Source organism: Abramis brama, assembly GCF_963993115.1.
Source record: "Abramis brama genome assembly, chromosome: 1".
Classification (NCBI taxonomy): Eukaryota; Metazoa; Chordata; class Actinopteri; order Cypriniformes; family Leuciscidae; genus Abramis; species Abramis brama.
This window is the reverse complement of record NC_139963.1, coordinates 32,921,711-32,948,941: the sequence shown is the minus strand read 5'-3', so window position 1 is coordinate 32,948,941 and position 27,231 is coordinate 32,921,711. Positions and strand designations below refer to the sequence as shown.

At 38.3% G+C, this 27,231-nt stretch overlaps 1 protein-coding gene across 2 annotated transcripts in view; it reads right to left on the bottom strand.

Moving 5' to 3' along the window:
• prkcbb (protein kinase C, beta b) overlaps positions 1-27,231 on the bottom strand; it is a 125,245-nt gene that overhangs the window by 81,288 nt on the left and 16,726 nt on the right. For both annotated transcript variants that reach the window (XM_084086772.1, XM_084086771.1), the window contains exon 3: positions 9,845-9,927. In XM_084086772.1, the coding sequence (XP_083942898.1) occupies positions 9,845-9,927 (83 nt within the window). The remainder of the gene's footprint in view (positions 1-9,844; positions 9,928-27,231) is intronic.

Below are 27,231 nucleotides of genomic sequence, written 5' to 3'. Positions count from 1 at the left end.
TGTTTGCAAGAGGAACTTTTTAGCCCAGACACCAGCAACAACACAGTCAGCTTTCGCCGACGCTAGATCTTCAGTGTGGGTTTGGTGCATCACAGCCTTTAGCTGATTTAGATGATTTAGCTTTCAGCCTTTAGCTGAGTCTCCAGCCTGGTCAAACTGCTGTTTAGCCAGGCAGCCGGCTGGTCTCCTGACCTGACCAGCTGAAAAGTGCTCAAAACCCCTCTAAAAACAGACCAGTTTGACCAAGTAGAGAGACTAAATAAGAACATCAAATCAGCTTAGGGTAATTTTTGAGCTGGTGTGAGTGAGTGGAGACGAGGCTAATTTGCATATTCATAGAACCACGTATACTAAATGAGGCTAGTGTGTAGAGTTACATTCAAGATTTTAAGGCATGAATAATTTTTTTTTACATACATGTATATATGATGTCATTTTGGTGAAGAAAGATGAGTTTTAAGGGATAAAATTATTGACTACAGGAAATTTAATATTTCCAGATATTCCATTATTTGCATTAATTGTTCATGTTCTCTGAAAAACAAAATCAAGTGACAATCACAAACTGTAAAGTTGAACCTGTCAAATGTTATGCAAATTGTTTGACAATCATTTTTGCTGCACTTGAAAAGGTGAAAGTTAAATTGTCTGAACTTTTAGCAGTGCATTACAATGCTTAATTAAGATACCACAGCAACTGACGCTTCGCTCCATACAGTCTAATGCACAAAGCAACGTTGATGCGAAATGACCTTAATACTTCATAATTATCTCACCTAAGCAAGCGTACACTGCATACAAATGCCATTATGTCTGTCATAGAGGAAAACGCTGCTGTTTTTTTCTGACAACGCAACAAAGATTCTTCTGCATGCACAATCCTCCCACTTCCATGCCTCTATCACACAGCACGCATCGCACTGAGTCATCGAACAATCAGTACTAAATAAGAAGGTGCAGGCAGTTCTGTACAAAAGAGTTCAAATGGAAAGATAGGGGAGGGAGAGGAGATGCAATAGAAACACATTGCAATAGAGCCCTCCCACCCAGTGGCCTTCAGAGGGTTCCCATGGTAATGGCCAAAGCCCATCGCCCAGCAACAGGCTGGTACCTGCCACAGCGAGAGTTCACGGCGGTTGTCGCGTCTGGCTGAAGGAACAAAAAAAAAACTTGAGAAAGCTGAACATTTCTGTGTAAAAGACACACACAAGCACATTTCCATTTCCTCTTTTTTCTCAAACTTTGCACTATTATAAGACATGTTTTTCTTTAGTAGCAGCTGTAGATTATGATCATGTTGGAGAAGGGGGTTGTGGGTAGCATTTTTACCAATGTCAGTACCACTGAGTTATGCAAAGCACAATTTCTGTGGTTCGCTTCCAGAAACGGTCATGACCAGAATTCAGAGGTTATGATTGATCATGCAGTAAATGGCACTAAAACTAGAGGAGGGTTAAGGGTTTATATATAAACAAGATAAATGGTGTATGCTTAATTTCACAATAAGGGTACGATCAATCGTGATTAAAATTGTATCTATTGACTACACATATATATATATATATATATATATATATATATATATTTATTTATTTATTTATTTTAAAGGGTGATTCACTAAAGGGTGATTCTCACAAAACTGTATTTTCTGCAAGCTTTTTACAAGGTAAATTTAGGTGTTTTTCCAAAAAAGGACACTTGGAGACTCAAGGACACAAAATAACCAAACGATATAAGGAGTCCATATAATTCATACATTTATGCACACCAAAGCACCCATGAAAAAAAAAAAAAAACATTACAGGAAAAAAAAAAACTTTTGAGACTTCATAGTGTTTAGTATGTATACAGTGCAACAGCAAAGAGCTTGTTTACATTTTAGACAAGTCAAGTTGTCAAACCGAACAGGATCACATGGAGAAATGGATAAAAATAAAAATAAACATAAACCAACACCCTTGAGCTGACTGCAGTGCATACCTATTACAGTATACGGATCTATTCAGAAATACTAAACACAGCAGCATATCAATGACAAATCCAAACATTATCCTGAATGTGTGTGGAAACAACGTGAATATAGGAAATGTGTCTGTGCATAAATACAGTGTATGAGCAGTGCATAAAGAGTACACATACAGGGTTTGTTTGCGCATCAATATAACAGACTCACGCCTGCTTATAGCCACGACTCCTGTACGACACTGCAACGTCTTTACCTGGATTGCAAACCTCATCCATCAAAACTTTACTACCGAGACACTGTATGGAAGCTTTTTTCTGCCACAGAAAAAAAAAAGAAAAAGGTAACTGCGACTTTTTATCTCGAAAGTTTACATCTCGCAGAATTGTGTGATATAAAGTCGCAATTGCGAGTTCTAAAGTCAGAATCAAGCTTCCATAGGTTTGCTTTATCCAGCCGACAAATGTAGATTTTCTTTACATTAGTGCTGTTTTGTGCTGATTGTTTGAATGAATTGGCTTCATCATTGGCTGGATCATTGGACCGAAAACTTTCCTGGAGTTTGGCGGCTTAAAGGAGAACTCCGGTCAATTTTAACATTGAGCTAATTTTTTTGTAAATTTGGAGTGCTGTCAGTACAGAGAACAACGACAAAAATCGGTGTTGCCTACACCGTGTTATCCTCTTTTTAAAATTTGCACCCTGTTGACTTCAATGGGGCAAGTTTTAAACCTGCTTTTAGCCTCTTAACATCCTTGATGTGTCATTACAAGTGCACAGCCATGTGAGTGATTCCTTCGGAGTGAACACGGGTGAATCTGAATGCAGTAGATGTGAAAGATATGAATAAAAGTTATGTTAATTCAGTCAGCGCACATACCTGTATTTACATCCTGTTTTCGGTCGAAGTCCACAGTAGTCGATTGTCGAGTTCACGCGCATAGGTTTAGTACCTATGATCACGCGCGTGAACTCGACAATCTTTCACATCTACTGCAGTCAGATTCACCCGTGTTCACTCTGAAGGAATCATCTAACATGGCTGTGCACTTGTAATGACACATCAAGGATGTTAAGAGGCTAAAAGCAGGTTTAAAACTTGCCCCATTTAAGTCAACAGGGTGCAAATTTTAAAAAGAGGATAACACGGTGTAGGCAACACCGATTTTTGTCGTTGTTCTCTGTACTGACAGCACTCCAAATTTACAAAAAAATTAGCTCAATGTCAAAATTGACCGGAGTTCTCCTTTACAATGATCTGGTCGCAAACGTAGAGGTGAAATCGGCTTATTAAAGGGCTAGGACAGAAATGTCCGCCTTCCAGGGGTGCTTGCGCCACTGTAGATGCTCAATGTGATAAACAACCGACTTAATCATCTAACTGCGTGATGTAAATGACGTAAGCGTTAATGACGCAATTTCACGTGCTTCAGTAATTTTTTCGTTGTTTTTTAAGGATTATTAAGGATTTTGAATTAATCGCATGCGTTTACGTCAACAGCCCTAATATATATATATATATATATATATATATATATATATATATATATATATATATATATATATATATATATATATATATATATATATATATATATACACACACACACACACACACACAGTACATGCATACATGCATACATACATACTGTTGCATGAGCCACCATAACCTGAAATAATTAAACTCCAAATGTGTTTCTCATTAATGAAAGTGTGTTGTATGGTAAAAGAATCATTAGTGTGGGCAATCCTATTTTTCTCACACACAGACAAGCTCAGTTCCGATCAGTGCAGCCATGTTTTCTTCTTAATGCTTTCTGACAAGCAAACAGCCGTACTGCTCGGCAACAGAGTGACGTTAGGTTTCTCCTTGAAACTGCTCTTTAAATAACTGCACAATGGTCTGAGCTGGAGCATATTCACACAGAGAACAGCACAGCCACACAAACAGCTTACATGTGAATACACTTTTCTCTTTATACATCTATGCCTACAAGCATGAAAGGTAAATCACCCAATCAGAGAAAAGTGTGACTGGTGCAGAAAACGTGTTTATGCAAATGCCTGCCTGGCCTTATTAAACCAGTGCCCTATGGGAGCATGCAACCAGTGTGAGAGGGGTATTTATAGACATCACCCACTTCTGGCAGAGCATGTGGGCGCATCCATGACTATCCCAGCGGGATTACAAATAATGACAGTGGGGAGTGGGAGATGCCGTGGAAATTTCTAGAAAGGGTTAAGCTTTGTGAATGGCATAGGAAGAAAAGTGAGCCTAAGGGGGTCTCTTTGTGTTTCTAAAAAAACATTTTTAATCTACCCACAATATTTCCTAACCAGTTATGAGACATCCATAATCATCCACGAATTTGTGTGTGAATATGTATGTGTGGGTGCCACACAGGGCTCCAGACTGCGCCTAAAACGGCCACATTTGCGACCAAAAATATTAATTTGCGAGTGATATTTTTGCTGAGGTTGCCACTAGCGACAATATAAATGTACTTTATGATTTAAAAATTTGCAAGTAATGCCTTTTTACTTGCGTGTTCTGTGAAGAGTAACCCATCACATCTTTTATTGTGTTGTATTCAGATGGGATTATTAGCAGGTCATTTTTCCAGACCTTTTTTACAGACGGTAAAAGTCATTGTAATCTTTACTGACATTGTCCATAATGATTACTGAGATGGCACAGATGGCACACTAAAAACACAGAGAAGCTCAATAATCGCAATAAGCTTTGTGTTTTAAAACATTTCTTTTAATATGTTTGTTACTTGTAATAACCAGTCTCAGCTTTCAAATTCTGTCAGTTTATACAATCAATAAATGTGGTTTTGTGGCTCTTTAACATGCCGTGACTAATCGCTGTATTGACTTAGTTCAAGCAGCGTGTGAACCAACCATTTCTTCCTCTTTTCTACTAGTTATAGCACCAAATGAACATGGATGGACATCAGAAGATATTATGAAATATACAGCACAATTTACTGAAATGACTCACTCAATCAGCATTTCAACCACAGAAAGATGTCACCATGTAAACACCGTCACATAACATTACATTTACCACAGAAAAGTCATTCAATGACTAAACTCGTTAGTCAGCAAGACAAAAATACCTATAATAAAATCATTTTGTTAAATATATGCACTATATTAAATATCCATTAAATATTGTTTCTTGAACTTCAACGCTGGCAAAATGGGCTTTAAATAAAACTTGGCTGTCTAAGCATGTAGAAAGGTGAACATTTTGTTTTTACAAATCTGTGCTACCTGACTAGAGAAAACAGAGATAAAAGGCTGTTGTCTTCCCTTTTGCCTACCCTTTTAGGAAACACCCATAATGCACTGAGCATGTTGCCATCCAAGGCCAGATGTATAATCTGTAGTTTTCACGTAAGCATTGGAGCTGTCAAAAGTCAAAATGTGTCTTCCGGCAGACTTTTGCTGAAAAATAATTATGAATTTCCCAGTCCAGGTAACACGGATAATGAGTAAACATTATTCATTTACATTTAATACAGACATTGAAACAATACAAAGTGTGTTGAAATTCAGCAAAGTTACACTTAAACCTGTTGTCTACATGATGAAAAAAAAAATGGAAGGAGCTAAAAAATTAAATTCAACACCATCTCTATGATTGCATGTGAAGAGCTGCCTTTCACCAAATTTACCTCTCAGATATTACTAGTAAAGGAAAATGGACTGGATATGTGCAAGACATATGACAACGTTTATAGGATGCATTGAGGCGGAGGCCAAACTACTCTCAATGGCAAAGCGATGCAGACATAATTATGGTCTGACACTGGCTCAGATTCTGTGTAAAGTACAATTTTTTGTGACTGTATATGGTAGTCAAGTTGGAAAAGATGTTCAGTTCCCACTTTGTAAACCTTAGTTCCCAAAACATCCAAAAGATGGATGATAATGCTGATGCTGCAAAACGAGGGCAGACGTAAAAACATGACAGGAAGACTGAAATTAAGCGTTAAAAAAATGTAAAAAATGTTTATTTGTATGTGGCACTTAAAAAAACAATTTGGCACCTATTTTTGTCTTCTAGGAGAAATATCTCCTCTGTTTCTCATGCCAGAAATGTAGCAATGCAGGTAACAAGCTGACAACAGCATTGGAACAATTGGCTTGGCTGCTGTAGCCAATTATTCCAGAGGAGCTGTGTGTCTCTATCTGTAGCATTTCACCGAGGCTGAGAGGATAAACTGGGAAACTCTTTCTCTCCATCTCAGGCCCTGTTTACACCTGGTATTAAGAAGCATTTTCATCAATTCGATCACAAGAGGACGACGCAAAATACCGCTGTAAACAACAGAGTCTAAGATGTTTTGAGCTTGTTCAGTTTTGACCACTTTCAGAGGTAGTCGAAAATGCATTCAACCAGAACGCTTTCATAGTGTAGTTGCTCAAGTGATCAAATGCATTTGAACAACCACAAAAGACTTCCTACTGACCTAATGCATAAACATTATGGGAAGCGAACTAGCTGTTCGGCGTGGTCTTGCGGCCATCAGATCAGAAACTAAAGTATGTTTTTCCGTCGTCTCCGGTTGCGTTCATATGTAAATTGCGCAAGCTTATTTCGTCCATTACACTGAAAGATCTGAAAAAGTCCATACATCCCCGCCCATAGACCCTCCCCTCGAAGAAATCAGGACAGAAGTGGTTGAAAGTGGACAAAAGAGATGGATTAAAATACCAGGTGTAAAAGGGAATGTGTTTACCTCGTCTACTTGTGATCTGATCGACCAAAACGCATCTTAATAACAGGTGTAAACAGGCCCTTGCAATGGCTTATGTGCACCAGAGTCTGCCGACAGCAATGCTGATAAACTGTATCACTAATTTAAATGATTTATTAAGAAAGTGAACTGATCTGAGGGAGGGAGATATAAAATGAGATATTTTAAGATGTCCAAGAAACCAGTGGGCGTTAAACACCCATGATTGAATGCGCGAAAGACACTTCTGATTTATAAAACCCTTACTGATCAGAGCCAACAGTCCTTGTCATGTCTGACAAACTCCTTTTAATACAAAACAGAATTTATCATAAGAAAAGCGAGCAAAAACAAGTAGACGCTCTCATGTCCATGAACCCACCTGAAGTCTGTGCAGTGAAAACCAACGGTCTGTTTTTTTATTGCACAACTGCATTCAGAGTTGGGTTTCAATACGATACAGAGCTCTTATAACGTGAATGAGAGTTTAATGAGACTACCGGTACAGAAATCCCTTGGTCCTATGTCTAATTAGCCCACTTCTATAATTGAAGCCTAAAACGAGCTCCTTCGAAAACATATTTGAGTCTGCCTTGCTTGGCTGTCTTTGACATTGACTATATTTATACCTATAATCCCCTTTAGTGGCTCTTCTGAGACTAGCTAGCAAATTTACACAAGAAAAAACTAATGACAATGTCACAAGGCCAAGGCTTCATCAAATATATATCATGCCCAGTTTACTGGCACACAGACATCCAGAGCGCACACGGTTTTGGCAGAACTTCTAGACCGGTGGAGAACAAACGTGAAAACAGAATTAAGCATGAACCTCATAGCCGCGGCTCTGGAGGAGGATGAAAGGGCGCGTTTCATCTGCATGAATGAGATGAATGGCGAGGCTTCTTAAAGAAGTGGTGGAAAGAGCCAGATCACTAATGTGGACTGAGGTGTGGAAATGTGTTAACGAAATCCCATCAACATTCTCCATTTTAGATCACTCTGAATCCCTTTGTGGAGCGTCTGCCAACCATGTCATTTCGCCTGGGCCTGCTGGGTGTACTATGTAAATATGACGGTATTCTAGGCAAGGGAGCCGACCCGGGATGTGTAGGGTGCTCCTCTGAGAGCTGAAGGTACGTCTGACTGAGAGAAGGGCACTGAGAGGGCTGTCAGATGCACAGCACTGGGACTTTCACGCTCACAGCACAAGAGTTCGCAGTGCACTTCTGAGTCGGTAAAAGAATACGGCATCTAATCTCAAGGCGGAGCGTTCAACATCTCATAAATAAAGGCTGAATCCCAATCTGAATTCACAAAAACGTCTTTGTATGTGTAAATGTCAGAGAATAGTGACACACCTGACACCATAATTCACATGATAATGCCAATGATGGTGAATGCATGTATGGATTGTATTCTACATAATTATACTACACGTGTATACTTACAAAAGGCAGTTTTTACTTGTCAAGAAGTTAGATCGCCATCAAACGTAGTACATTCTACAGCTACAATTGTTACTGGCAGTTTTTCAAATCATTTTTTACTTCAAAACAAACACGTGAACCATCCTTGAGCGGAATGGCCTCGTTCATGGTTTTAGTGAATTAAAAAAAAAAATGCCTATAGAGAAAATTAAAGGGAAATATATAGTACCATTAGCCTGACGTCGTCATACTCAGATTCTAGTCAGAATGCGAGTCTGATACTGCTCCATTGGGCTGTGATTATGGGGCGTGTTTCAACCGAACCAGGAAAGAAAATGCCTCTGCACTCAATTGGATAGACCTACAACCAATCAGAGCAACGGAGTAAGTGACGTATGTTTTTCATTCATGTTTCCGATCGACAAATGCCTTGATCGCGGTTCTCTGTTCCTCTTTTAAAATGAATGCGCTGTCGATATCTTTTATAACAGACGCGATGGCAGAATCTACACATGATGTTTTATAAACAAAGTTCGGGAAGAGCACATTCAAATAATCAATCCAATCAACTTGTCATCAAACAATTACCATGTCTACACTATCAGCATGAGAGGAAGCATATATTTATTCACTCTGTCAACTCGCCTAACATTCCTTGACAGTTTTCAGCATCCCTCCACTCACTCTCCGCTTGTCCTTCCACAGCCTGTAATACTGGGGGAGTACTTTGGGTTCGGGCCGAATACCGAGCCCGAGCCCTCTCCTCTGATAGCACGCCAAATATGCATTTATTCTATCTGACTTATTTGTAAGTGTGAACTCGTGAAATCTCAATTCTTCAGCGGCAGTCAGTTGTTGTAAACGAATTCAACCCAAGCGCTCTTTGGTGACGTGGATGATGACGTTACTGTTGCTCATCTGTCCATCATCGTATAAAGCCCGCCCTGACAATTTGATTGGTCCGAACAATTTTTGTTTGCTCCTCAACGGATCAAGTCCAGACCGAACTTCCCGACCTAAAAATTTGTGGGCGGGGCTAAGTTCGGCTGGCATCCAGGCTATAGTACCATATGCTGCAGTAAAAATTATTGCTTGCTACAGTTTTTGTGTGTGTGCATTTCTGGTAAAAACAAACAAAAAAAAAACACTGGTTTAGACAGAGAATCAAAAAGTGGCAGAGAGCGAAGCAGAAATGTATTTTTCATAATTACACCGATTCAAAGAGCAAAGCCATTTCCCGTAACTACACAGCGCCATTCATTCTCCCTCCTGTTCCTGTGTGTGTAGCAATTGTAATGATGTGATTGAGCTGGCATCTCTCATCCACACTAACAAAAAAGAGCTCTGGTCCCCTGTGTGGACGCGCTTCCTGTAGCTGTCACTATAGACCGGGTAATTTGTTGATTTAAATGGTTGTATAACTCAGGGGCCCGAGACAAAGTGAGCGAAGAAGACGACTCCAGGAGGAAATCTGAAACGGAGAGTGTTATCGTCACTGCAGCTGTCTCACACACTTCCTCTGTGACAGGATATCTGATTAGATTTGCCAGAGGACGACAACTTTTGCCCACCTCCTTTCTCTGTTCTCTCATGTGGGATTGAGAGATAGACAGACACAGATTGAAGAGGAGAGACACAGAGAGAGGAGAGATGGAAGAGGAAGAAGAAGAGGAGGGGAAAGAAGAAATGTTTGTACTCACATCTGATGCAGGACCCTTATCTGCTCCGGGGCAGGAGAAGGTGACGAATTCATGGCAACGCTTGTGCACCACAAAGCAGCAGACTGAAAGAAGGAAGGAGAGAGAGACAGACAGATGAGATAAATGGTGAGAATCAGAGCACATGGTACTGACAGACATTTATCTGCAGTAACAGGGATCCTGTTTGATTTCACGTTATGCTCCAAGACCCAACCTGAACCCGCTCACATACACACAGCCATGACAATCGCATCACAATATAACACTGCATATGGCTGCACGAGGCCTAACCACCACCATTTAACAAAAAGTGGTACTTGCGCACCACTGTGCTTGTTTATTGTTTATTATTATTATTACATAATTCTTAGTGTTTCAATTGATTCCCAATTTGTGTGCTCTCCACAGTTGAAAAAAAAAACAGTGTGTGTGTGTTTTATGGTCATTTAAAATACTGCTCTGCATCTATTGCCACACATCACAGCAGTTTCTATTTCCGTTGCGCCGCACACAGACTGCATGTATTTCTGCCTGAATTAAAATACCTGCCAATTAACTCACACATGATTTTTGCTAATAAAATCATTTTATTTATTATTTTAATCACTTATGATGTCAACATTTAAGATGTCAGCAATTCCCTCCCCTGCAATGATTCACTGTAAAAGCCAGTAAGCATTGGTTATGTTACAGTTTTGGAAATGTCATTCATGTTCATTCTCTCAAGTTGTCAAAAGCACATGAAGCACAAGCATGCATGTATTATCTTGTATCATGTATCATGTATGATAAACAAAAAATAGCCTGTTTGATTATTTAACTAGATTAATTAGCAATACTGCATTAAAATCTTTTTTTTTTTTTTTTCTTTTTTTTTTTTTTGCTGTTGAACATAGCATAGCTGTGTTGGTCTTCCAGTTAGACCAGCACCAAACAAGTATAAAGCAGCATGGAATTAATTTTGGCCTTAAGCATTTTCAGCAGGTTGAGATTCCAATTAAATGTTTGCTTCAAGCAAAAGAAAAATCTCTTTTCGACTATTATTTGATCTAATTGCTTTTATATATATATATATATATATATATATATATATATATATATATATATATATATATATATATATATATATATATATATATATATATATATATATATATATATATATATATATATATATATATAAAATTAAATAAAAAATTGTATTAAAAAGATTTTTAAAAATTAATATATACTTTCTTTTAAATTACATATAGGAATATATATGTAGAAATCATAGACTGTAAAAAAAAAAAAATAGGTAGAAATAAATGTTTAATTCGGTGACTGTTTTTTAAAATTCTATATAATATATGTGGGTGTGCTGTGTGGAATGCTTATAACTACCTACCACATAATATTTCAAATACAGTGCTGTATAAGGGTCAATGACATGACATGCATATTTGTGTGTCCAAGTGCATTGTTTCCTTTTAAAATAATTTGATAAATTCAAGACATGCATCACTTTATTCTATAAAACCTATATAGTTTGAATTCAATTTTGAACATTTAAATAATACATATTATTTTATGTTTTGTTATCTTAAACGCCCGAAATGTCAAGTGGTGCATCTGTCCGAACAAATGAACAGGAACACTATTTAAAATGGTGTCTTAATATTAAAAAATATTTTTACAAAAAAATAAATATTGTGGCATCATTTTAGGTTTGACATCTTTCATATAAACACATTTTTATAAATATCAGTAGTTTTAAAGCTGTTAAGATAATTGAAAAATTTTAGTCCAGCAATTTGTATATTCTCAAATGTCAGGGTGGCACAACTGCAAACATGGCTCTTTTATTATGAATCGACAAGGTAATAGCAGTAAACATGATAATGCATCATCCAGAGGACCTCAACTGATCCTTGTGGAAGAGTGAAAAGATTTGTAGATCTCTCTCAAATACTGGTAAAAACTGCTGCTGATTTCAAGTATGGGTTTGGGTATATTGCTACACTTTCCATGTCAGGTGGTACAACTACAGTATATATACAGTACATACATACATACATACAACTATTTGGTTGTTCTGCCTGACATAAAAACAGTAAAAAAAATAATTTAAACACTTATTTACCAACTGAAACTTGTTTAAATACATTGTTCATGACTCAAAAAAATGCATTACATCAGTTTTGAAAAGACGCCTTTTTTGAAGCTTTATTTGTCAGTGACACATAAAACAATGCATAAACAGCATGATAGTATTCAACAACCTATGACAGCAGCCAAACAGCATCAGAGCTATAGGAGCTGAAGCGACTATGCAAATGATGAGCTGTGCTGGACTGTATGTACAATGCCCCTCTGTTCACATCACTAATGCCCCTGGCACCTCTGCAGCGTGACATATCCAGGTCATCATAGGGGCATCTTCCTTTCTGATGCAGGTGAACGCTCCTACTCAGATTTGAGCAGGTTAAAAACGTTTTCTCACAGGAAATGACACAAGTCTCTCACGTTCACCGTAATCTCTTTAGAAATCTGCACTTTAAGTCTAGCAGCTCCGGCCAAAACACAACAGCCAAACTTCAGACAGGCTGAACAGCCACTGTCACCCACACACTCGAAATACTCCACTGAGAAAGAGAGAGATGAAGAAGCAAAACCATAGATTTGGAAGAGAACTGAAGCATATGATTCAGTTTGCTCTTTTCATTATTGCGATTTAAACCAGGCCAAATGAGCTGAACATTCAAGCAGCACCTATTTAAAAACTTTTTTTCTAATTCTTTTAAGAACTGAGCAAATTTCCTTCTTTTTGGATTATGAACTAGGTGACATAACACTATATATGGATTAACTGTAACATTCTTGCAGTTAAAATAAATCACGGTGCTACACATCCATCATCGGTCCCTTTACTAGCACTTTTGCAGATCTGTGGAAAGATATTTACATTACATTTAAATTGAATCATTTAGCAGATGCTTTTATCCAAAGCGACTTACAAATGAGGAGAACAATAGAAGCAATTTAGGCAACAATATATGAAAGTGCTGTGACAAGTCACAGTTAGCCTAGCACAGTACACACAGCTAATAAAAAAAAAAAAAAAATAGATAGGATAGAAATAAAATAGAAAGTGTTAGTATTAACGGGTCAAGTGTTGACGAAAAAGATCCGCCTTGAGCGGTTTCTTGAAACGGTAAAGAGCTGCTCGAGTAGAGTTAGGCAGGTCATTCCACCACAAGGAACAGTCAAGGAAAAGTGATTCTGTGCCTCTTTGCGATGCCACCACAAGATGCCGTTCACTAGCTTCTGGAGGACACTTAAGTCTGAAGTAGTGAGTTAAGGTATAGGGGTCCAGAGGCAGTGCTTGTTCTGTAGGCAAACATCAATGGCCTTCAATTTGCACTGGTTGCCAATAGCCGCTCGCATCAAATTTGTGATGAGAGGTGTGACGTGCGCTCTCTTCGACTGGTTAAAGACCACTCTCACTGCTGCATTCTGGATCAGTTTTAGAGGTTTGACAGTATATGCTGGAAGGCCTGCCAAGAGAGCATTACAATAGTCTAGTTTGGATAAAACAAGAGCTTGGACAATGAGTCGTCTAGCATGATCCAATAGGAAGGGCCTGATCTTCCTAATGTTGTACGAGGCAAATGTGCAGGACCGGGCAGTTCTAGCAATGTGGTCTGTGAAGAACAACTGATCATCAATCACAACTCCAAGGTTCCTGGCTGTCCTAGGAGGAGTTATGGATGACAAACTTAGCTGAAGAGAAGATGTGATGAAGTGTTGGGTTGGCCAAAACCACAAGCAGTTCTGTAATATGCAATTTCACAGTCCAAGCCAAACACTTTTTTTGTTTGTTATTTTTTTTTTGAATGAAAAAAGAAAGACAATATATGAAACAAGCAGAATCACATATTTTCTGCGTTTTCAGAACAAAAAAACAAACAAAAACAATTAAAGAAAGCATTTTTAAACAAACATACAGTGTACACATGCTAATAGCTTGTACAGCTGAGAATATTATTATCAAAAGGCAAAAGAGGCAAAGATTTTAGGGAATTTAAGCAAGAAAGTGCCATTTATCATAGAAAGATCTTGAGCTGCCATTCCAAGAACATCTTCAATCCAAACACTTTAATAGTAAATACATTTCTGAATTTGATCTTTCAACTTTTTCTTTTTAGAAGTGCATGGAACTGCTTCAAAAAGGAGCGCTGGATCCTGTGTATCTGAGCCAAAAGCAGACAGAAACAGTTGATAGAATTTCTTGCCTTTTGGCAAACAAGTCCTTTTCCCCCTCACTTTTTAGTGCTCAGAATAAAAGTTTCTCAGACTATGATCAGCACTTGAGAATGGTCAACACCACTTATCTCTTCACATCCTGCAGTGCAAAAGTAGGATGTATATTTTAAGATACACTAAAAAGAACCATTCACCAAAAACATCTGTCATCATTTATTCTTTTGAACACAATAGCTTTCAATAAAAAGTGTTTTAATCATGTATGATGCAGATCACCCTCTGTCAGTGTTTCGTCATGTTGAAATGATGTGACCTGCGGTGTTGCACTAAACATAGAAGAAAATCCTCACGCACACTGGCTGCTGCCTGAAGATACACTATGAAACATGATTATTAATGTGCTTTACCAGCGGAAACAACAGGAGAATCTGTACGGCATACGCAAGTTGGAAAGATTTGACAGGGTTCCCACACCTTGGTTAACTTCAAATTCAAGGACCTTTCAAGGACTTTCCAGTTCCAATACCCTCAAATTCAAGGACTTAATGTGGGGACACATTTGTTGTAACCAACAACAAACGTTGAGGTACCACCGTAGTTTCGTGTGCGCATGAACGTCATGGCAACGTACAACACAAAGTACCTCACGCGGGAAACACTTAACGTAAATCAAAGCGTAAATGCGCGTAACTAACGTAAATCAAGCAAGCTAGTATGCATAGGCCATGAAGTGTTGGCGAAATAACACATTAGCGGACTATGTGAATACTACTGTGAATATGGATTTTACATTCAAGCACTTTCAAGGACCTGTATCTATGTATGTTTATTTTCAAAAACTTTCCAGGGCCTTGAAAACATTTTTTCAGATTCGCAGACGATAATGCTGATCCACGTCTATAGATGGCAGTGCAGCATCTAACACCACTGTAATATCTGTACTTTAAGTACAAAAAGAACAGCGATGCTAACGCTAGCCGAATATCTATTGAATGCACCTTTAATACAGAATATAGAGCACAAGATATGGACTTTTATGATACCTTTATGGCACTTTTATACCCATTTATGGAAATCACATGGAAAGGGGGGCATGATGGTGAGTAAATGATGACACAAAAATATCAGAAATTAGAAATAAAACAAAGAAAATAACATAATACAAACTGAAATACAACACTTATATTCTGTTGTTTTGTAAACTGGGTGACAATTCATGTGCCACTCTTTGAGATCCAATGTCATAAACAGAACGCAAACAGATATGAATACTGTCCTATCCTTTGAAATACAATCCCTCAAAAACAGTACAATAAGGAAGGAGAAAACAACAGTTCCTAAATTATATGTTTTTTGATCTCTCATCTATCAAGCAGTATTGGCATTCAGATACAGGCTAGTTCCTCATCTAATAGTGACAGGGTAAAGATCGAACCAGAGGTGAGGCGCAGACTGCCACCTCCAAATGGCTCAGTTAAACAGCCTCTCACAGGGCCTATTGAGCGCAAGCTTACATAATGGCCAGCCTGATGGAGAAGGATCAAGCCCAGTAGGAGTTTCCCTGACTCTTTCTCTCTCCAGCACTCTTAAAAGGTCAGAACGAGAGAAAGGCTCATGTAGCAACCCACGTCCCTTCACAGCGAGACTGATCTGGCCCTTCATAATTAAACAGCCCATTAAATATCCATGCCACACCAGCGGCTCAGCACCTTAGCAAACGCACCCCTGCCGAACACCCCGGTATGACACCAAACTCTGTCCCGGCAGATGCCGCACAGAGCCGTTCGGAGACAAATTCAATTAAGTTGGAAAAACATGAGCATTAGTCCTCTTCTGCTAATAATTCAGTCGCTCACAGACAAACAGCAACAGTGCACACCCACGTACTCGCACAGCTACAGCTCAAACGCGCACACATACACGAGTACGCCCACACAAACACACATGCACTCGACATCCAAGCATATCTGCCTTCTGGACAACTGCAAACCTTTAAAAAGAGCCTCCAGTTATAGCAAGCCGCGTCTGGCCTGAGGAGCTGCAGAAGAACCTTTCACGATTTTAATTCACGGGCGCAAGAGACGCGTGAGCGATCTCAGAGATGACTGGGAACGTTCATCTTGATATTGAATTCAGCCCAGCTGTCAGTGAGATGCAGATTAGGAGGAAGGGAAGAGAGTTTGTGTGCTTGTTTACTAGAAACAGAACAGCATGCAAAATATATTCCTCATGGTGCAACATCATTAAGGGTTCATGAACACAACAAGGTGTTAAATTGAATCAAGCTGTAGGAAGGGAAGGATGAACATCTAAAAACAACTTGTTTTCCCCCACATAGCCCATGGGAAGCCTTGATATGTCGAGATAAGAATATATTTTACAGAAAGAAGGAAACACAAACCTTACTGTTTAGAGGTTGATGAAAATATTAACCATGTTGGTACTGTTAAATACCTCATGTGTCTTTTCATCCAGGTCTATTATTTGAAGTCATCTATATGCTAGTGTACTCCTACATTCTGACAAAATTGTTCATTTCTGAATGTAAATGAACTGAGATTCAAGTTGTTACTGTCATTTGACTTTTTCTCACACTTTCCTTTGTTGAGCAGAGCACTAAAAACATAAAATATCTTAAAATTATCACCATTTTGAATCAAGTCTCAAGGAAAATGTATGCAAATCTGGGCTTCTGAAGGCTTTTTAGGATCAGACAGGGAAAATTCTGTCATTCTTTTTACTGTGGAACGGAACATAAATATTTTGAAGAATGATGTTAATTAAGATTTTTGGTGACCGTTGACTTCCATTGTTTGCAAGAGAAAAAAAAACTCTCAAAATATCTTCTTTTATGTTTCACAAAAGAAAGCCATACAGGTTTGGAGCTACATGTGGGTGAATAAATCTTCATGAAAATAAATATCAAATTCAAAACTGCTCATCAAAGCAACTGAAACTTAATTAAAAAAGCTAAGAAAAGCTTAGGGCAATAACAAAACAGTATTCTGATCCTAATTATGTTAATAGGCTAACCTAATATTTGTATGCAGCTTTTCCAACCATGACTAAACAACTCGGTTTAACTGTCTGGAAAATGTATTCCCTTTACTGAGGAGACACTCATAAATTATCAATTTAGGATACACAAGACGTGCTGTGAATGCTCACTCATAATCAAACATTCACACACTGTGACGCATGACATGACATTTTTCTGTACATAATATGCACAGGTCACACTTACAATATGAATATTTCTAAGCTAAATCATACCACAAGTCTCACAACGCACAAGAACAGTGAGCAGGAATACAATACTGACAGCTAGCTTAGCTCTTACCACTGGTCATTAAACACTGATTGACTACATCCTGCTGTTAAAATTAAAAACAAGCTTGTCTTCCAATCTAAAGTAAAAGTGCTTCCTCATTCTAAATATGATTATAAAAGACATGATGCTGATGCAAAGGATACTAGACATAATCAGACAGACAGACAGTCAGACAGACAGACAGATAGAATTTCCAAAACCTCATTATTGTAAAGCAAAATTAATTAATTAATTAATTCTTGTGATGAAAAACAACAACAACATGTTTAAAATGTAAAGTATTTATCCATCATAGTACTATTCAATATACTTCCTTCAGCATAAATCATTTCATTACAGTATCAAGAACTAATGGAAATCATCATGACAGCAAGGAAAATAAACAAATAAACTGCTGGAGCAACTGTCTGTTCACATTATGGTAATAAGAATTTCAGAAGAAAATGTGTTGTAGGAAATATCTAAGAAAAATGTAATCGTATTTTCTTTCCTGAAATGTACAGGTGTGACCAGGACATTTTCTGGTAAAAATCAAGCCGTGTGAATATTTTTTTTTCTTTTTCGAAAACATATGTACAAAAAGTGTTTTAGATTTCACACACCTGTGGCAATGTCTCACACACACACAGAGAGAGAGAGAGAGAGAGAGAGAGAGAGAGAGCGGATGTTAGTTGTGACATTAACTGGATTAGCTGGGCTGATCCTGCGCTCAGTGCTGATGGGACTGTTAAGAGTGAGGCTTCACTGAGATTAACACATCTGAACAGCACAGCAGCACACACACTCCTGCTGTCCGCCATACAATCAACAAGAAGATGCATCTTACACAGCCATTACTTACGCTGTTCATTTACACTGATTAATACTGCACACACTCTCCGCTGATTAAGTGTCTGCCAGTGTACTGGAGTGGAGCCACTCCTGACAACAAATCATCGAATCAGAGGACGGCAGGCGTGGAAGAGCTTGAAATTTTGTGATGTCTTTAAGCTTGTCAGTTTCATATCCCTAAGAGGTGTCACATTTAAGGTTTTGGGGTGGTGTAACTTGTAATAGAATGAGGATTAGTTATGTCTGCAGGCGTGACGTGACGGGATGACGTGAATGGTGAGGGACAGTGGTTTGAGAGTTTAGCGTGTGTGGCTATACCGCTGAACAGTTGTTGAACAGTTCACTGAAAGATTCAGTAAAAGTTCAAAGAACGAAGTCAAGGCTGGACATTGGATTCTTCTGCACCACATATGAGGGTTTATTACATGGTGTCAGAGTGCCGTGAGGAACACATTAGAGACCGAATTGTGACATGAATCCAAGACAAGTCACACAAGTTGCAGCTCATCCCAAATCTCACACTCAAAATGACGGTGCAAGAAACCCGCCAGTCGGAGGAGGTGAAAGCACAAGTTAGCGTGCAAGGAGAGGCCGCATGCGCTATTCAAGAGGTAGCACATAAAAAGACACACACATCGGAAGCAACATGCTCAAGGACCAAAGTTCAAACAAAGTTCCACAGACAAGAAAAGAGAGAAAGTTTTCGGCAGATGTGGAAAAGATATAAAAAAAGTCCTCATGTAACAGATGTAGGAAAACAGGGCAGTGGGAAAAGATGTGCAAAAGCAAAGTGGTGAGTGAAGAAAGAGATAGTGAAGAGTATGATTATCACTTTCTGGGCTCAGTTGATAGCACAACTTCATACAGTACAATGAATGGACTGTGCAACTATTGGTAGTACACCGGTAAGCTTTAAGCCTATTATGCAAAAATCACTTTTATATTGTTTTTGAACATATTCAAATGCATTGTGTCTGCATTGTGTGTACACAACCACCCTAATGTGGTAAAAATCCATCCACTCCATTTGTTATTTTTCCCATAAATCTGACACAGTCTCTCAAAATGAGTCATTCAGGAATGTGCTCCAATGTGATGTCACCTTGGAACAGGCCCCGCCCACGACTGGCACGAACTCTGGCCTGTTAGCTTAGCTCCTCCCCTGAGTGAACTGTACACAGGCCGCCATGTTTGTCTCCTTGCCAGAGCATTTAACACCAGTATTTAAGTAAGTAATGGATTCTTTATTAAAGTTACTAAAGACGCGAAAGAGAACTTAGTTTAATACTCACGCAATGCACCGCCTGACATCCAGCTTTCTGTGCTCGTGCTTCGGATGTGTGAGCTCAGAAAACCATATGTGACCCGTGCTGGCAGAATGCGCACAGGCTAATTACGGGCTACAGGCAAAACAAGTGAAAAATGTTTTAGTCGAATTTGAGGTTTTCACAAAAATGTGTTCATTAAAGGGCACCTATTATGCAAAATTCACTTTTACATGGTGTTTGAACATAAATGTGTGTTGGCAGTGTGTGAGCAAAACCACCCTAGAATGATAAAAATCCACCCAGTGGTTTTTTTACAATCTCCATAAATCATAAGCACTGTCTCAGAATGAGCTGTTCTAAGATTCGGCGCAATGTGACGTAGAATTGCACAGGCCCCTCCCATGACTCCTTGATTGACACTTCAGTTTGAGCATAGACCCGCCCTGAGTGAGCTGGATACAGAGTCTGCCATTGTTTCGACGCTTGAGCAGCTGTAGACAAGAATGTCTCCTAAGCGATTGAGGTGTGCTGTTGTTGGATGTAAGAATGAACATAGCAGTCTTCATTTACTCTCGTTGTTACTCGAGGATGGATCTGTACTGTTCGTGATCCAGCTTACGGTCTTTAGAGCGACAGGCCTAACGTTACTGACCACGTCAGAAATGAAAGTGAGAGCGCGCTCTTTATGACAGCTCATCGAGTCATTTTACGGATATAAGGTTTACCAGTTTATTTAGCACCCACTGAAAAGGTGTGTATATATTTGTTTAATGTTAGTTCTAACGAGTGTTTTGTGTATTTCGCTGTGTATGTTGTTGATAATGAAAGGGAGAGACTGAGAGAGAGAGTTTATGGATAAGACTTTAATGCTCACTTCTTATACTGTGTTTATTCAGCTCTTACAGAGATTCTCTGGAGTAAAACTAACACTCATCTTTTGTGTGATGTACAATAAACTTCACTGAACTCGTCAGTATATTTTGGTCATCATTCGGACAGGTTTTGCTACAGCAGGCTTGTATTAGTGGATAAAAGCAGATGACAAATAAGTTATAACCATAATTAAACTAAACTATACCTGTTCTATCTCCATACAGCATATATTCTCTGGCTCTGTGGGCATTATTGTCCGACTCCGAGTCGAAATGAACTGAGAGTTTCTGTTCTGATAATGTCCTGACTCTGAGCGCGAGCTCGTGAGGCTCCGCCCCCTGGGCCGGCAGCAGCAGTTAATTTGCATTTAAAGGGATACACACTAAAACAGCACGTTTTTCTGAGCCACAAAAAATGACAATTTAAACATGCTGTAAAAAATTATCTGTTGGGTATTTTGAGCTAAAACTTCACATACATACTCTGGGGACATCAGAGACTTATTTTACATCTTGTGAAAAGAGTCATAATAGGTGCCCTTTTAAGCCCTCGTCTAGCGATCCCAATGCTCCAAATAGCAATGAAACATCAAAAAATATCTTTATTCGCATGTTTCCTGAGAGGAGTACCTTTCCTTTGCAGTTTTTCTCTGCTCATTCCTCAGCGACTGGCGCTTCCCCTCCTCAGCACAGTAGTAAGAGCAGTATTCCAACTTTGTGAATATTCAAAGCGAATTCTCGATGGCATGAGTCTGAACCAATGAAATGTGATTTGATCAAACTCATGCTGATGTAAACAAAACGATCTTTGTTTACGCTTCAGACAGCGTGCAATCCCGATGTACACATATACACAGAATTACAGCATTTTAATATATCTGTCTTTCAAAATATCAGTAATGCAAACATGATCTGTTATGTCTTAAATGAATTTTTGATTAACTGTTTGGGAAAAACATCTGATGTGTAACATTATATTAGATCCAGATTAGGTACAGTAGGTACAATTCTAACATTGTAGCTTCAAACAATTAACTCGATTTTGCTCAAAATTGACTTTACTGACTCTATCGACTTCAAACAGATCTAGCTAGGCTAATTCATTTTATGTCTGATTCCAACAAATCATACATCACTTTTAAACTTCCAGCAAAAATATTTGATTTCTCTGTATTTAAACAATTAGAATTTATAGCATGATTTATAGCTTGAAGTGTTCTTGATTCTAATTGTTTTGTTTTTTTACATAATATTAGGGATGCACTGATATTAAAATTATGTCCAATACCAATAAGCTCATAATTATTTTCATGTTAGAGCAGTAAAAGACAAATGGATGATATTGCAATCCTATATTATTTTGTCTAGAAAAAAAAGAAAAAAAAAGAAAGAAAAACAACATTTTAAATGCTACAAGTGAATTTAGGAATCACTACATTATAATGCACAGTATGAAAAATGGATTTGGAACTTTTTTCTTTTTTTACTATTTTTTGTGTTTAAATGAGTAATCAGTAGTAATAGCGCAACAATCATCACCATCACTGCACTGATTCGTTCTTTCATTCTATCCATATACAACCAGGCCAATCGAAAATGAAAAGACTGCGAGAAAAGTCTAGAGTTTGTCTGATATCCCTTCACTCCCATATGGCCTTTATGTAATACTGAACTCAATCACTGAGGCGTTCGCCCACCACACGTCAGGCCACTCAATACAAAAGAGAAGTACTTTTTTTTCCAAAACTACTTCTTTTTCATTCTCCTTCTCTCTCCTTCTCACCCCCTCACTTTAATCTACGCACAGGCTGGTGCTCCAGTTTGCCATTCCAGCTTTACACTGCCCTGGCAGCGGTGCCCGCATGGTGAGTCGGTCCCATGCCAATTAAACCTGGCATTCATTCCTTCTCTCCCTCTCGCTGTCTTTCTAATTTTTTCATTTCTGAGACATTACAGATGGATCTACACACACCTCATCCAGTTTTCAGCCAAGGCGGCGCTCCCATCAGCCTCGGTGTTCCCGTTTCCTGAAATCTAGATAATGAGAGAGAATGGCTTTCACTGCTAATGACTTTCTGGCAGCTGATGTCTGTCACAGCCTTGGCAGAGCGGTTTAAGCTGGCTGAGAGGGAAGTGGAGCCCAGGGCTTCCTGTTAGAACAGGATATACACGCCAGAGACACTGCGAGCACCTGCGTCTCTCGGCTGAGGAGAACAGGTTTTCATCTGTAGATCTGGGGCTAGAGTAGCATGGCTACTGACTGTGGCTCTTGGTTATTTTTTTAAACAGATTATTTAAATGTACACCCAGAGGCGATGACTTTTTTCATTATATAGAGCACACAGCACAGAGCGCTTTCCTCTGAAGTGAAGGTGAATTGTGACTGTAGCTAGTATGAAGTATTGAGACAGGTTGAGTTAGTTTTTCCTGCAAAATATATTCAAATAGAAAACAGCTATTGTAAATTGTAAAAATATTTCACAATATTGCTGTTTTTACTGATCTAGTAAATGCAGCCATAGGCCATGTACACGCGGTTGTTGTCACTCCTGAAACTTTACAGTATTTAAAAACGGTAATGAATGACCTAAATGATCCTTTCATGGGTACAGAACACAACTCACTCCTGGAACTGTGGAGATTTACACCATGGCAATGTTCTGGCATCAACTACTTTTGAAAAAGACATTTTACAGCGACCAAAGACAGACTACTTGTCAATTTTAACCAAAGGGGTTATAATATATACATTATGTGAGGGATAATGTACATCCAGCCGGTTGTTATAAAGCTTCCGCGAAGAGAGCAGTTGCTAGCGCGGCAAGTTCAAACTATACGGACATTTAAGGGATACATACGGTACAATCATACCACTTATTACACAGCATTTCGCCACATAAATAATTATGCGGATAAGAGATATTGATTTGAGATGAAACGTTTTAAAATCGTACCTTTGTTATCTTATAACAGTGTACAAAACAATAGTCGCAAAATGGCAGCAACTGCGTTTGTATGAAACAAGAGAGAGTGTGTCCACGATACTGGATGACATAGTTAAATAACTGTTCATAAAATATTAATATTTTATTAGCTCACCAAACGCAAAACTTCCACAAAGAAAAACTGCTCCTAGCAAGCGTATAGCGCTGCTGACTTCAGTAACCCGGATGAGCCTGTGTTTATCGGTTTTCACTTTTCAGCGGTTGTTATCAGGGAATAACCGAATAACATACCGCTGGATGGCGCGATTGACCAATCAGAATCAAGGATTCCACAGAGCTGTGTAATAAAAACAAAACATGACAGAGGTGTCATGCTTTGTTCAAGCCTGCTTTCTTGAAGTGTTGTCATGTCCACTTATTTTAAGCGTTTTTGGGTTTGTTGTTTGGCCATAGCTCATACAGCAATCTAGTTTATGGACTTAAATAGGCATGTATGGGTCACAATATTTGGTCTTATTTTCAATATAAAGCATTTCGATTTATTTAGGTTTATTATGGGCTCATCAAGGCTCTTTCCCTGTAATTTCATTGCACCAGATGAGAAACACATCCCTGATGCACATTTAAATACGTCATTAACAACAGTTTGTTTTCATACTGCAGAATTTTGTAAAAGTGGTTGTCACTACCTAGAATTAAGTCGGTTGTGGAATGCGGTTGTCACTGTAAATTTAGATGCAGTGTGTATGTTGCCTTAGTAAGCATAACATACTTTTAAAAAACAAACATAAAAACTCTTACTGTCCCTAAATTTTTGAATAATGTGAATCACTTCTTTCTGGACTGATTCACAAAACAGAATCTGACTTCACATAGCAGGTTTCAAGGATTCATAGTTTCAAGGAAAGCAGCACAGTGCTGTCTCGTCTCACTCGGCTGAGCTGTGTGTGAAATGCAATGTGACATAAAAACAGCAAAGTATTTTGTCACACTACACCACTACTTGTTAAGAAGCAGCTTGTTACGGGAAAACCTACACAGTTTTGAAACAGCTGAGCTGTCATGCAAAAAAAAAAAAAAAAAAAAACGTAGTTAAAGGGGTATTCAATCCAAAAAAACTCAATCCATCTTTTTGTCATTACAAATGTATCCACAAAAGAAAATCCACACAACCCCAGATGAAGAATCAGTGTCTTCTAAAGTAAGATGATTAGTGTGTGTGAGAACAATATTAATATTTAAACTTTTTCAAACATGTACACATACCTATAGTTCAGAAGACACTGATTCATAAACTGGGGTCAACTGGATTATTGCCATGTTCACTTTGTGTGGTTTTTGAAACGTCAACTGTGAGGGATCCATCTTGCATTAGGTCTCACAGAGATCTATTTATTTTTTTATTTTTTTCACAGAATAAAGGAAGTTATAAACATATGGGATGGCATGAGGGTGAGCATATGATGAAAACATTTCGAGAGTGTCCCTGTGTACAAGTCAAAAATGGACAATTGTAATTTTTCTTATGGAATATTGCGGCATTTATTAAATGATTTATCAGTGCACATTATTATTATTTAATTAATCTGCCCTTATAACTCTTAATCAAAATAACTTCCCCTCCCTCTTCCATCTCTTCTCTGATGATTTTTTTTTTTTTGATGAACTCATATGACATCACACCAATAGCAAACCACAAGAAGTTTTTTTCTTGTTCATGAAGACCGGGGAGAAATACAATAGGGAAGAAAAAACTATCGCAACTTCCGTTTCATGACAACTTTAAGTGATAGGGGTGTTCGATTCCAGGTTTTTTGGAGTCGACTCTACTTTACATCAAAACAGGGTCAGGAATAATAGTACAATATGCAGTCGTTACACACTTAATTATTTTTTTTAGTTTTTCCCCAACACAAAGCCTTAAAATCCCTGTGACTGTCGAAATCAGTCCAATTTAGCGATGACTTGAGTAGCTAGCTGCCTAGCTGTTGCAGATACCTAATTTTACAGAGGGAAAAGTCACAAAAAACCTCCGTGTTCGAATATTATGTCAGAATTAAATAAACTAGTGCAAAATGCCCGTGCAAAATCAGTTTTTAAGTGTGTTTTTAGTAATTGTTGGTTTGGTGTGTTTGAGTGCACATTGTTACAATTACACAGCAAAAGTCCGGTGACATTTTTATTTGTGCATGGTAGAAAGCACAACGTGAACTCCGAGAAAACGCTATGCTTGAGCAAACAGTTTGTGAATAGGCAACTACAAATGATGCCCATGAAAGAGACTGTGAACGCATTGAATAGGATATGTTTAGTAGGTGAATAGCATTTACACAGTAGCGATAACGTTAAGCGCACCAGAATGAAATAATATTCAGAAGTAAACAGCATAGCTGACTTACAGATTCAGTTTACATCCACAAATGAATAAGCGCGTCGATTCAGGGAGCAGTGCAAAGTGCCCGTGCAAAATCAGTTTTTGTGAGCTGATCGCTGAACAAAAAAGTTCAGGAGATATTTATTAGCGATGGCTGATTTCAACAGTTTCAATATGATAAAAAATAACTTTTATATTGATTCAATGGATTAATTGCATTTTGGGGAAAAAAAAGTGTCATGAATTTATTGCATTTTTGGGGGAAAATAATCCGTTTTTATAATAGATCTTTGAAAATCAAAATCTGGATTTGAATTTTTTATGTTATTATAACCTAAAGATGCTATGTGAAAGTTTGAAACAGAAAATAGTGGTTTTCATCTTGCCACTTTCTTGGTAAAGAAAACACATTTTTACTCAAATTAATCAAAATGGATTTATCACGTTCTGGAACCAAACTATAATATTCAGAAGTAAACAGTGTAGCTGACAGAGTGTTTATATCAGAATGTTTATTTTTAAACCACAACCTTCTTGGGGCTTCTTTGACCGAAACAACCCTCTAATGTCAGATTGTTTATTTTTAAACCACAACCTTCTAAAAATGATATATTTAACGATATCTTTAGCATTTCTCATCCAAACAACGTCAAACTTGGCACTGCACTTACTCGTGCCCGTAGACACCTGTCGAGTTTGAAATCCATCGGACTAACGGTTCGAGAGATATGCGAAGAACAGACATACACACACACACACACACACACACAGACAGACAGACAGACACACAGACAGACAGACATTTCTGTAATTTATAGACAGATGAGAAAGAAGGTATTATTTAATGAATTCATCTTATTATTGGCTAATTGTTGGGTGATGGCGCTAAATGCACGATCATTGTCTTAAAACGTGCTTGGAAAGGAGAGATTTGAGAATCAGTAAACAAGTGAGCAATGTCAGACACAACAACAGAGTATGAGAGTCGATTCCTGTGCTGGAGTTGACCCCGACTATTCAGGGCTATATAGAGTCTATAGGAATCAACTCTTTTGGAGTCGACTCACCATCACTATTAAGTGGTGCTATTTAGATACTCTCCAACAATGATTGTAATGCACCAACATGTGGCCACCAATTTAATCTGGGCCTTTGTTATACAAATCAAGACTCAGTAAATCTGTCAAAAGTAATTTGCTTTTGAAAGTTAATTGAGGTCTCAACACACCATCGCTTCAGCACTGTGTGTGATCTCACACTGAATGAGAGATGCTCACAGAGGAGAAGAAACCTTTTATCTAGCCTCACATCCACTAAAACGAGTAATTCTCACTCAAGCTCGAGAGAGAGAGAGAGAGAGAGAGAGTGAGGGGGGAGCTTGAGCGCTTGTAGACAGGCAGCGAAAGCTCATTTTTTTCAACAGGAGATACGAGTGATTGTTCACAAAGAAAAAAGATATTTGATTTTCACCTTTCCTGCCTGTGGTAATGGGAGTTATGCAAGTGAGTAGGGCCAGCCTAC